Below are 12694 nucleotides of genomic sequence, written 5' to 3' on the forward strand. Positions count from 1 at the left end.
CCACTAGTCTACCTGCCTCCCCTCCACTCTAACCACTAGTCTACCTGCCGCCCCTCCCCTCTAACCACTAGTCTACCTGCTGTCCCTCCACCCCTCCACTCTAACCACTAGTCTACCTGCCACCCCTCCACTCTAACCACTAGTCTACCTGCCGCCCTCCACTCTAACCACTAGTCTACCTGCCGCCCCTCCACTCTAACCACTGGTCTACCTGCCGCCCCTCCACTCTAACCACTAGTCTACCTGCTGCCCCTCCACTCTAACCACTAGTCTACCCTGCCTCCCCTCCACTCTAACCACTAGTCTACCTGCCGCCCCTCCACCCCTCCACTCTAACCACTAGTCTACCTGCCGCCCCTCCACTCCCACTAACCACTAGTCTACCTGCCTGCCCCCTCCACTCTAACCACTAGTCTACCTGCCGCCCCTCCACCCTCCACTCTAACCACTAGTCTACCTGCCACCCCTCCAGTCTAACCACTAGTCTACCTGCCGCCCCTCCACTCTAACCACTAGTCTACCTGCTGCCCCTCCACTCTAACCACTAGACTACCCTGCCGCCCCTCCACTCTAACCACTAGTCTACCTGCCGCCCCTCCACCCCTCCACTCTAACCACTAGTCTACCTGCCGTCCATCCACTCTAACCACTAGTCTACCCTGCCGCCCCTCCACTCTAACCACTAGTCTACCTGCCGTCCATCCACTCTAACCACTAGGCTACCTGCCGCCCCTCCACTCTAACCACTAGTCTACCTGCCGCCCCTCCACTCTAACCACTAGTCTACCTGCCACCCCTCCACTCTAACCACTAGTCTACCCTGCCGCCCCCTCCACTCTAACCACTAGTCTACCTGCCGCCCCTCCACTCTAACCACTAGTCTACCTGCCGCCCCTCCACCTCCACTCTAACCACTAGTCTACCTGCCGCCCCTCCACTCTAACCACTAGTCTAACCACTGCCGCCCCTCCACCCCTCCCAACCACTAGTCTACCTGCCACCCTCCACCCCACTCCACTCTAACCACTAGTCTACCTGCCGCCCCTCCACTCTAACCACTAGTCTACCTGCTGTCCCTCCACCCCTCCCCTCTAACCACTAGTCTACCTGCCACCCCTCCATTCTAACCACTAGTCTACCTGCCACCCCTCCACTCCACTAACCACTAGTCTACCTGCCGTCCATCCACTCTAACCACTAGTCTACCTGCCACCCCTCCACTCTAACCACTAGTCTGCCCCCTCCACCTGCCACCCCTCCCCCACTCTAACCACTAGTCTACCTGCCGCCCCTCCACCCTCCACTCCCTAACCACTAGTTTACCTGCCGCCCCTCCATTCTAACCACTAGTCTACCTGCCACCCCTCCCCTCTAACCACTAGTCTACCTGCTGTCCCTCCACCCCTCCCCTCTAACCACTAGTCTACCTGCTGTCCCTCCACCCTCCCCTCTAACCACTAGTCTACCTGCAGAGTGTGTGAACTGGTCCGTTCTGATTGTCCTCAGTTAAAAGGAGGTTCTCCAATAGAATCACCCTGCTGATCTTTATGTTCTACAAAGATGTTTAAATGTTTCAGACAAAGGTCAGGGTCATCACAATGACACATTGGGCTAACTGTTGTGTGTGAGTTGGGCTAACTGTTGTGTGTGAGTTGGGCTAACTGTTGTGTGTGAGTTGGGCTAACTGTTGTGTCTGTGTGTGTTGGTCTAACTGTTCTGTGTCTGTGTTGGGCTAACTGTTGTGTGTGAGTTGGGCTAACTGTTGTGTGTGTGTGTTGGTTGCTAACTGTTGTGTGTGTGTGTTGGGCTAACTGCTAACTGTTGTGTGTCTGTGTTGGGCTAACTGTTGTGTGTGAGTTGGGCTAACTGTTGTGTGTGAGTTGGTCTAACTGTTGTGTGTGTGTGTTGTGTCTAACTGTTGTGTGTGTGTGTTGGTCTAACTGTTGTGTGTGTGTGTTGGTCTAACTGTTGTGTGTGTGTGTGTGTTGGTCTAACTGTTCTGTGTGTGTGTGTGTTGGTCTAACTGTTGTGTGTGTGTGTGTTGGTCTAACTGTTCTGTGTGTGTGAGTTGGTCTAACTGTTGTGTGTGTGTGTGTTGGTCTAACTGTTGTGTGTGTGTGTGTTGGTCTAACTGTAGGGGAAACAGAGTATGGCTGTACAGTATAACGTGAGGACAATGCAGTGTACTGTAATACTGGACTACAGTAGAGCTGGCTAGGGGCTATGATGTCATGTTGTAGTCATCGACCCGGGCTTCATCCCAGGCTTCCCTCACAATGTACTCAGTCAGTGTCTGCTGCTGGAGCCCTGAGCTAATGCTTCCTTAACGACAGATACACACGCACGCACGCACGCACACACACACACACACACACACACACACACACACAGACACACACACACACACACGCACACACACACACACACAGACACACACACACAGACACACACACACGCACACACACACACACACACACAGACACACACACACAAAGACGCACGCACACACACACACACACAGACGCACACACACACACACACACAGACACACACACACAGACACACACGCACACACACACAACGGACAAGGAAGCAGATAGAGTACACACACACACACACACACACACTCTGCTCTGTCACTCAAACCAGCTCATCCAATCAAATCTCTATCTCTCATTCCTCAACTCAATCAACACATCCACCCCATGTCAATCAATTCAACTGGTGATCCAATGAGATGTCAGCCTGCTCTGTCAGTCCATGTCAGTGATGACCACAGTGTACAGTAGTACCACAGACCGGCTCTGACTAGCATCAACTAAAGACAGCACACGAGGGGGGAATATTTACTTTTCTTCAGAGAGGAACGGTCAACAATACAATCACATCTTTCTTCTACAGTTCAAAATCAGAAGTTTGATTTTGGTGAAAGATAGTCGTCTGAGTTTAAGAGAGTCTATCCTAGCTGTCATCTGAGTCAAGAGAGTCTATCCTAGCTGTCGTCTGAGTCAAGAGAGTCTTTCCTAGCTGTCGTCTGAGTCAAGAGACTCTTTTCTAGCTGTCATCTGAGTCAAGAGAGTCTATCCTAGCTGTCGTCTGAGTCAAGAGCGTCTTTCCTAGCTGTCGTCTGAGTCAAGAGAGTCTATCCTAGCTGTCGTCTGAGTCAAGAGAGCCTATCCTAGCTGTCGTCTGAGTCAAGAGAGTCTTTCCTAGCTGTCGTCTGAGTTTAAGAGAGTCTCTCCTAGCTGTCGTCTGAGTCAAGAGCTGTCTTTCTATCCTAGCTGTCGTCTGAGTCAAGAGTCTTTCCTAGCTGTCGTCTGAGTCAAGAGAGTCTTTCCTAGCTGTAGTCTGAGTCAAGAGCGTCTTTCCTAGCTGTCGTCTGAGTCAAGAGTCTTTCCTAGCTGTCGTCTGAGTCAAGAGAGTCTATCCTAGCTGTCGTCTGAGTCAAGAGAGTCTTTCCTAGCTGTCGTCTGAGTCAAGAGAGTCTATCCTAGCTGTCGTCTGAGTCAAGAGAGTCTATCCTAGCTGAAAGTGTCTGAGTCAAGAGAGTCTTTCCTGGCTGTCGTATGAGTCAAGGAGTCTGCTCCTAGCTGTCCTGCTGAGTCAAGAGAGTCTTTCCTAGCTGTAGTCTGAGTCAAGAGAGTCTATCCTAGCTGTCGTCCTGAGTCAAGAGAGTCTTTCCTAGCTGTCGTGCTGAGTCAAGAGACTCTTTCCTAGCTGTCTCGTCTAAGTCAAGAGAGTCTCTCCTAGCTGAAAGTGTCTTGTTTCCACTGTGCAAGGAAGTTGTATTGGACTGAGGAACTACTGTACTGTCTTCTAAAGGAGCCTGCCTCTATCTGTCCTGCTGGAAGTCTAAAGGACTGTCTCTCTCTCTGTGTGTCCCTCCAGAGATGCCGTAGAGAAGTCTAAAGGACTGTCTCTCTCTGTGTGTCCCTCCAGAGATGCCGTAGAGAAGTCTAAAGGAGCCTGCCTCTAACTGTCCTGCGGGAAGTCTAAAGGACTGTCTCTATCTGTGTGTCCCTCCAGAGATGCCGTGGAGGTTGTGGCTGGTCTGGGCGATCAGGTGGACGAGCTGGTTCACAAGCTGGTGATGCTGTCCAACCAACGCTGGGGAACTGGACTTTATCATGGAGTTCAAGAGTCTGGAGCAGGGATTCAAGGAGGTGAGAGGGGCTGGGTGTTAGTGCTGGGGTATAGGGCTGGGTATAGGGTTGGGGTATAGGACTGTGGTATAGGACTGGGGTATAGGGCTGGGGTATAGGACTGTGGTATAGGGCTGGGGTATAGGACTGGGGTATAGGGCTGGGGTATAGGACTGGGGTATAGGGCTGGGGTATAGGGCTGGGGTATAGGGCTGGGGTTAGTGCTGGGGTATAGGGCTGGGTGTTAGGGCTGGGGTATAGGGCTGAGGTATAGGGCTGGGGTATAGGGCTGGGGTATAGGGCTGGGGTTAGGGCTGGGGTATATGGCTGGGGTATAGGGCTGGGTGTTAGGGGCTGGGGTATAGGGCTGGGGTATAGGGCTGGGGTTAGGGCTGGGGTATAGGGCTGGGTGTATAGGGCTGGGTGTTAGTGCTGGGGTATAGGGCTGGGGTATAGGGCTGGGGTATAGGGCTGGGGTTAGGGCTGGGGTATAGGGCTGGGGTATAGGGCTGGGGTATAGGGCTGGGTGTTAGGGCTGGGTGTAGGGCTGGGTGTAGGGCTGGGTGTTAGTGCTGGGGTATAGGGCTGGGTGTTAGTGCTGGGGTATAGGGCTGGGTGTTAGGGCTGGGGTATAGGGCTGGGGTATAGGGCTGGGTGTTAGGGCTGGGGTATAGGGCTGGGTGTTAGGGCTGGGGTTAGGGCTGGGTGTATAGGGCTGGGTGTTAGGGCTGGGGTATAGTATAGGGCTGGGTGTATAGGGCTGGGTGTTAGGGCTGGGTGTTAGGGCTGGGGTATAGGGCTGGGTGTTAGTGCTGGGGTATAGGGCTGGGGTATAGGGCTGGGTGTTAGGGCTGGGGTATAGGGCTGGGTGTTAGGGCTGGGTGTTAGGGCTGGGGTATAGGGCTGGGTGTTAGGGGGGCTGGGGTATAGGGCTGGGTGTTAGGGCTGGGTGTTAGGGCTGGGGTATAGGGCTGGGTGTTAGGGCTGGGGTATATGGCTGTGGTATAGGGCTGGGGTATAGGGTATAGGGCTGGGGTATAGGGCTGGGTGTTAGGGCTGGGTGTATATAAGGGCTGGGTGTTAGGGCTGGGGTATATGGCTGTGGTATAGGGCTGGGGTATAGGGCTGGGGTATAGGGCTGGGGTATAGGGCTGGGTATAGGGCTGGGTGTTAGGGCTGGGTGTTAGGGCTGGGTATAGGGCTGGGGTATAGGGCTGGGTGTTAGGGCTGGGTATAGGGCTGGGTGTTAGGGCTGGGTGTTAGGGCTGGGGTATAGGGCTGGGTATAGGGCTGGGGTATAGGGCTGGGTGTTAGGGCTGGGGTATAGGGCTGGGTGTTAGGGGCTGGGGTATATGGCTGGGTGTTAGGGCTGGGGTATAGGGCTGGGGTATAGGGCTGGGTGTTAGGGCTGGGTGTATAGGGCTGGGTGTTAGGGCTGGGGTATAGGGCTGGGTGTAGGGGCTGGGGCTGGGTGTTAGGGCTGGGGTATAGGGCTGGGTGTTAGGGCTGGGGTATAGGGCTGGGGTTAGGGCTGGGGTATAGGGCTGGGGTATAGGGCTGGGTGTTAGGGCTGGGGTATAGGGTATAGGGCTGGGGTATAGGGCTGGGTGTTAGGGCTGGGGTATAGGGCTGGGTGTTAGGGGCTGGGGTATATGGCTGTGGTATAGGGCTGGGGTATAGGGTATAGGGCTGGGGTATAGGGCTGGGTGTTAGGGCTGGGTGTTAGGGCTGGGTATAGGGCTGGGTGGGTTAGGGCTGGGGTATAGGGCTGGGTGTTAGGGCTGGGTGTATAGGGCTGGGTGTTAGGGCTGGGGTATAGGGCTGGGGTATAGGGCTGGGGTATAGGGCTGGGTGTTAGGGCTGGGTGTTAGGGCTGGGGTATAGGGCTGGGGTATAGGGTTGGGTGTTAGGGCTGGGTATAGGGCTGGGTATAGGGCTGGGTATAGGGCTGGGTATAGGGCTAGGGTATAGGGCTGGGGTATAGGGCTGGGTGTTAGGGCTGGGTATAGGGCTGGGTGTTAGGGCTGGGTGTTAGGGCTGGGTGTTGGGCTGGGTATAGGGCTGGGTATAGGGCTGGGGGCTATAGGGCTGGGTATAGGGTATAGGGATGGGGTATAGGGCTGGGTGTTAGGGCTGGGGTTAGGGCTGGGGTTTAGGGCTGGGTGTTAGGGCTGGGTGTTAGGGCTGGGTGTTAGGGCTGGGGTATAGGGCTGGGTGTTAGGGCTGGGGTATAGGGCTGGGGTTAGGGCTGGGGTATAGGGCTGGGTGTTAGGGCTGGGGTATAGGGCTGGGGTTTAGGGCTGGGTGTTAGGGCTGGGGTATAGGGCTGGGGTTAGGGCTGGGGTATAGGGCTGGGTGTTAGGGCTGGGGTTTAGGGCTGGGGTATAGGGATGGGTGTTAGGGTGAGGTATAGGGCTGGGTGTTAGGGCTGGGGTATAGGGCTGGGTGTAGGGCTGGGTGTTAGGGCTGGGGTATAGGGCTGGGTGTTAGGGCTGGGTGTTAGGGCTGGGTATAGGGCTGGGTGTTAGGGCTGGGTGTTAGGGCTGGGGTTTAGGGCTGAGGTATAGGGCTGGGTGTTAGGGCTGGGTGTTAGAGCTGGGTGTTAGGGCTGGGGTATAGGGTTGGGTGTTAGGGCTGGGGTATAGGGCTGGGGTATAGGGTTGGGTGTTAGGGCTGGGGTATAGGGCTGAGGTATAGGGCTGGGGTATAGGGCTGTGGTATAGGGCTGGGTGTTAGGGCTGGGGTATAGGGTTGGGTGTTAGGGCTGGGGTATAGGGCTGGGTGTTAGGGCTGGGGTATAGGGCTGGGTGTTAGGGCTAGGGGTATAGGGCTGGGTGTTAGGCTAGGGTATAGGGCTGGGCTGTATAGGGCTGGTGTTAGGGCTGGGGTATAGGGCTGAGTGTTAGGGCTGGGGTTAGGGCTGGGTGTTAGGGCTGGGTGTATAGGGTTGGTGTTAGGGCTGGGGTATAGGGCTGGGGTATAGGGCTGGGACTGTTAGGGCTGGGGAGGGGGTATAGGGATGGGGTATAGGGCTGGGGTATAGGGGCTGGGGTTTAGGGCTGGGACTGGGGTATAGGGCTGGGGTATAGGGCTGGGTATAGGGTATAGGGCTGGGGTATAGGGGCTGGGGTATAGGGTATAGGGCTGGGTGTTAGGGCTGGGTATAGGGCTGGGTGTATAGGGCTGGGATATAGGGCTGGGGTATAGGGCTGGGTGTTAGGGCTGGGTGTTAGGGCTGGGGTATAGGGGGGGTAGGGCTGGGGTATAGGGTATAGGGCTGGGGTATAGGGCTGGGTGTTAGGGATGGGGTTAGGGCTGGGGTATAGGGATGGGGTATAGGGCTGGGTGTTAGGGCTGGGTGTTAGGGCTGGGTTTAGGGCTGGGGTATAGGGATGGGTGTTAGGGCTGGGGTATAGGGCTGGGGTAGGGCTAGGGTTGGGTGTTATAGGACTGGGTGTATAGGGCTGGGTATAGGGCTGGGGTATAGGGCTGTGGTATAGGGCTGGGTGTTAGGGCTGGGTATAGGGCTGGGTATTAGGGCTGGGGTATAGGGCTGGGTGTTAGGGCTGGGTATAGGGCTGGGTATAGGGCTGGGTGTTAGGGCTGGGGTATAGGGCTGGGTGTTAGGGCTGGGGTATAGGGCTGGGGTATAGGGCTGGGTGTTAGGACTGGGTGTTAGGGCTGGGTGTTAGGGCTGGGTATAGGGCTGGGTGTATAGGGCTGGGGTATAGGGCTGGGGTATAGGGCTGGGTGTTAGGGCTGGTTATAGGGATGGGGTATAGGGATGGGGTATGGGGCTGGGTTTAGGGCTGGGTGTTAGGGCTGGTTATAGGGATGGGGTATAGAGATGGGGTATAGGGCTGGGTGTTAGGGGATAGGGGCTGGGTGTTAGGGGATAGGGGCTGGGTGTTAGGGCTGGGTGTTAGGGCTGGGGTATAGGGCTGGGGTATAGGGATGGGGTATAGGGCTGGGTGTTAGGGGATAGGGGCTGGGACTCCAACATCTTCTGACATAAGAACAGTCCCAAAATAAACATTTGTTATCGATAGTGGTATAATAAAAGTAGGAGAGAGTCTGAGACTCGGAGATCTGGAGGAGTAGAGGGAATAGTAACATATTGACCTTCTATTCATGACCCGTTCTGGGTGTGTGTGGGCTGGTGTGTTGTGGGCTGTGGGGTGAGTGATAGGGCTGGAGTGTTGAGGGAGACTGGGGTAGAGGGCTATTGACCTTCTATTCATGTGTTAGGGCTGGGGTTTAGGGCTGGGTGTTGGGCTGGGGTATAGGGCTGGGGTGTCATAGGGCTGGGTGTTGGGGCTGGGGTACTGGGCTGGGTACTAGGGCTGGGTGTTAGGGCTGACTGACTGGGTATAGGGCTGGGTGTTAGGACTGACTGACTGGTATGACTGGCTGGCTGTACTGGGCTGGTGTTAGGGCTGACTATGGCTGGCTGGACTGGACTGATGAGGCTGGCTGGCTGACTGTATTACTGATGGCTGTACATTTGATGAGGGATGGGGTATGTCTGACTGGCTGGCTGGCTGGTGACTGCTGGGTGTTAGGGCTGGTGGCTGACTAGGGATGGCTGGTATAGGGCTGGCTGTGTTGACTGGCTGGCTGGGTGTTAGGGCTGGTTATAGGGATGGCTGTCTGACTACTAGAGACTGGCTGGTATAGGGCTGACTGTGTTAGGCTATCTAGCTGACTGACTGTGTTAGGACTGACTGACTGGCTTGATAGGAGATGGGGTATAGACCATGGGGCTATACTGACTGGGTGTTAGGGCTGGGCTGCTTAGGAATGACTGACTGTTCTGATTAGCTGGATTAGGACTGATTAGCTGACTAGAGATGGGGTATAGGGCATGGGTGTTAGGGTTTTTTAGTTATAGCTGTGGGCTGGGACTCCAACATCTTCTGACATAAGAACAGTCCCAAAATAAACATTGGTAGATAGCTAGTATAACGTTGGCAATCTAGACCTGATAGCTAAGCTAATAACACAGACATGCGTTGTCAAACAACACTACTGTAGCAACATATTGGAATCAAGACCATAAGCTAAGCTAATAACACGGACATGCGTTGTCAAACAACACTACTGTAGCAAAATTAGCATAGCGATTTAGATATTTTAAAATAGTGCATCTAGGTCTTTTAAGGGGGGGGGAGGATTACTTTATCCTATCCTAGGTATAATAAAAGGTAGGAGAGGTGTCTCCGGAAGGTGGTGATTGACTCGGCTGACCTGGCGGAGGGAGTTTGTTCCAGGGGGCCAGAGTAACAGTTTTGACTTCTATTCATGAACCTTCCTCAGTGGTAGGGAAGGGCCAGAGGTTAGTGTTGTGTGTGTGTAGTGGCCTGTCAGAGCCTGGAGGTGTGTGTGTGTGTGCTGTGTGGTCTTGTAGGTGAGTGACTGGATTGGAGGAGGTAGGAGAGAACTTGGGAAGGTTGAGACTGGAGACCTGGAGTTGAGGGTAGAGGGAATAGTAACATATTGACCTTCTAGACATGACCCCGTGCCTGGATTAGGACCTGTGTGTGTGTGTGTGTGTGTGTGTGTGTTGTGCAGGTGAGTGACTGGATTGAGGAGGTAGGAGAGAGTCGTCTGAGACTCTGGAGACCTGGAGGATTTAGAGGGAATAGAACATATTGACCTTCTATTCATGACCCGATCCTAAGGATTAGTGTTGTTGTGTGTGTGCAGGTGAGTGAATGGATTGAGGGGAGGTTGGAGAGAGTCATGGAACCACTCGGAGACCTGGAGGAGTAGATGGAATAGTAACATATTGACCTTCTATTCATGACCCTGGTCCTAAGGATTAGTGTGTGTCTGTGCAATGATGGAGAGACCATGTGTGTGAGGAGCCAAGTGACTGGATTGAGGAGGTTGGGGACACCAGAGAGTCGTGGTGAGAACGGATTCTCGCCACGAGAGCTGGAGCGACCTTCTCTGGAGCAGCTGCACAGGAAACAGGACCCTGGTTCAGAAGGCTAGGTCTAGAAGGATGAGAGCAGAGGAGAGAGAGTTAGCTTTAGCAGTGCGGAGCGTCCGGTACAGAGAAGAGCTCTGACTGTCTTGAAACCTGACTGATTTGGATCAGAAGGCTGACTGAGAGCTGGCTGGCTGACGTTCAAGAGTTTTGGAGAAAAGAAAGAAGGGATCTGGCTGTCCGACTGTAGGCTGAAGGGTGCAACTGGCTGGGAGGGACTGTCCGACTGTCTGGGATGACTGATGGCTGAGGTGGCTGAAAGTCACCGGAGATGGTCTGGACTGAGAGGAGGGGATAGGGTCAAGCGGGCAGGTTGTTGGGCGGCCACTGTCACAAGACTGAGATGTCATCTGGAGAGAGAGGGAGCTCAGAGCTGGGTAGGGCTGTCTGACTGGCTGGCTGGCTGAGCAACGAGGATCTGACTGACTGAAAATGGTTGGCATGGCTGACTGACTGGCTGGCTGGCTGACTGAGGGACTGGGGAGGCTGGCAAAGAGCTTCCTGGGTTAGGCAGATCTTGAATGGCTGGCTGACTGGCTGGCAGAGACAGAGGAGGAAAATGGCTGGAGGACTGGCTGGCAGGTCCGACAGGACTGACCTCCATTTCCGCTGGCTGACCCTGTTCTGAGCTCGCAATGAGTCTGACGGAGCTGGAGGGGAGGACTGAGCCGGCCTGACTGACTGGATGGAAAGGGAGGAGAGGAGGGTTGAGGAGGCAGAATCAGGCTAGGTTGAGAAGACTTTGACTGACTGGCTGGAAGAGGAGAGGCTGACTTGGGACTCGATCCCATCTACACTAGGGGCAGTGTGGGAAGTGTTGGATGAGCGAGAGGGAAAAGGATACAAGGTAGTGGTCGGAGACTTGAGGGATTAGCAATGAGGTTAGTGGAGGAACAGCATCTAGTAAAGATGAGGTCGAACGTTTGCCTGCCTTGTGATGGGGGGAAGGTGAGAGGGTGAGTAAAAGAGGATCAAAGAAGGAGGCAGAGAAATGAGTCAAAGGTTTTTTAGGAGGTTATCTAGAACTGTGAGGATCTGGCTGTTATCTCAACACAGACATGCGTTGCCAAACAACACTACTGTAGCAACATTAGCATAGCTAGCTAGATAACATTGGAATCTAGACCATACGCTAAGCTAATAACACAGACATGCGTTGCCAAACAACACTACTGTAGCAACATTAGCATAGCTAGCTAGATAGCTAGATAACATTGGAATCTAGACCATAAGCTAAGCTAATAACACAGACATGCGTTGTCAAACAACACTACTGTAGCAACATTAGCATAGCTAGCTAGATAGCTAGATAACATTGGAATCTAGACCATAATGTCGACAGGCAAACATTTGACAATCCTACCGGTGTGTGTGTGTGAGCTATACAAGTTACTGTCTGTTCTGTCCTATTGGAGCACTGTAAGGGTTAGAGTTGACTGTCTGTTCTGTCCTATAGGAACACTGTAAGGGTTAGAGTTGACTGTCTGTTCTGTCCTATAGGAGCACTGTAAGGGTTAGAGTTGACTGTCTGTTCTGTCCTATAGGAGCAATGTAAGGGTTGGAGTTGACTGTCTGTTCTGTCCTATAGGAACACTGTAAGGGTTAGAGTTGACTGTCTGTTCTGTCCTATAGGATCACTGTAAGGGTTAGAGTTGACTGTCTGTTCTGTCCTATAGGAACACTGTAAGGGTTAGAGTTGACTGTCTGTTCTGTCCTATAGGAACACTGTAAGGGTTAGAGTTGACTGTCTGTTCTGTCCTATAGGAGCACTGTAAGGGTTAGAGTTGACTGTCTGTTCTGTCCTATAGGAGCACTGTAAGGGTTAGAGTTGACTGTCTGTTCTGTCCTATAGGAGCACTGTAAGGGTTAGAGTTGACTGTCTGTTAGAGTTGTTAGAGTTGACTGTCTGTTCTGTCCTATAGGAGCACTGTAAGGGTTAGAGTTGACTGTCTGTTCTGTCCTATAGGAGCACTGTAAGGGTTAGAGTTGACTGTCTGTTCTGTCCTATAGGAGCACTGTAAGGGTTAGAGTTGACTGTCTGTTCTGTCCTATAGGAGCACTGTAAGGGTTAGAGTTGACTGTCTGTTCTGTCCTATAGGATCACTGTAAGGGTTAGAGTTGACTGTCTGTTCTGTCCTATAGGAGCACTGTAAGGGTTAGAGTTGACTGTCTGTTCTGTCCTATAGGAGCACTGTAAGGGTTAGAGTTGACTGTCTGTTCTGTCCTATAGGAACACTGTAAGGGTTAGAGTCGACTGTCTGTTAGAGTTGTTAGAGTTGACTGTCTGTTCTGTCCTATAGGAGCACTGTAAGGGTTAGAGTTGACTGTCTGTTCTGTCCTATAGGAGCACTGTAAGGGTTAGAGTTGACTGTCTGTTCTGTCCTATAGGATCACTGTAAGGGTTAGAGTTGACTGTCTGTTCTGTCCTATAGGAACACTGTAAGGGTTAGAGTTGACTGTCTGTTCTGTCCTATAGGAGCACTGTAAGGGTTAGAGTTGACTGTCTGTTCTGTCCTATAGGAGCACTGTAAGGGTTAGAGTTGACTGTCTGTTAGAGTTG

General features: G+C 53.2%; 1 protein-coding gene across 1 annotated transcript in view; it reads left to right on the forward strand.

Moving 5' to 3' along the window:
• Positions 1-11043: 11043 nt before the first annotated feature.
• LOC135565158 (puratrophin-1-like) overlaps positions 11044-12694 on the forward strand; it is a 111742-nt gene continuing 110091 nt past the window's right edge. Inside the window, exon 1 of the mRNA XM_065011217.1 lies at positions 11044-11082. Within this exon, the coding sequence (XP_064867289.1) occupies positions 11044-11082 (39 nt within the window). The remainder of the gene's footprint in view (positions 11083-12694) is intronic.

This window comes from Oncorhynchus nerka, linkage group LG27, assembly GCF_034236695.1.
Source record: "Oncorhynchus nerka isolate Pitt River linkage group LG27, Oner_Uvic_2.0, whole genome shotgun sequence".
Taxonomy (NCBI): Eukaryota; Metazoa; Chordata; class Actinopteri; order Salmoniformes; family Salmonidae; genus Oncorhynchus; species Oncorhynchus nerka.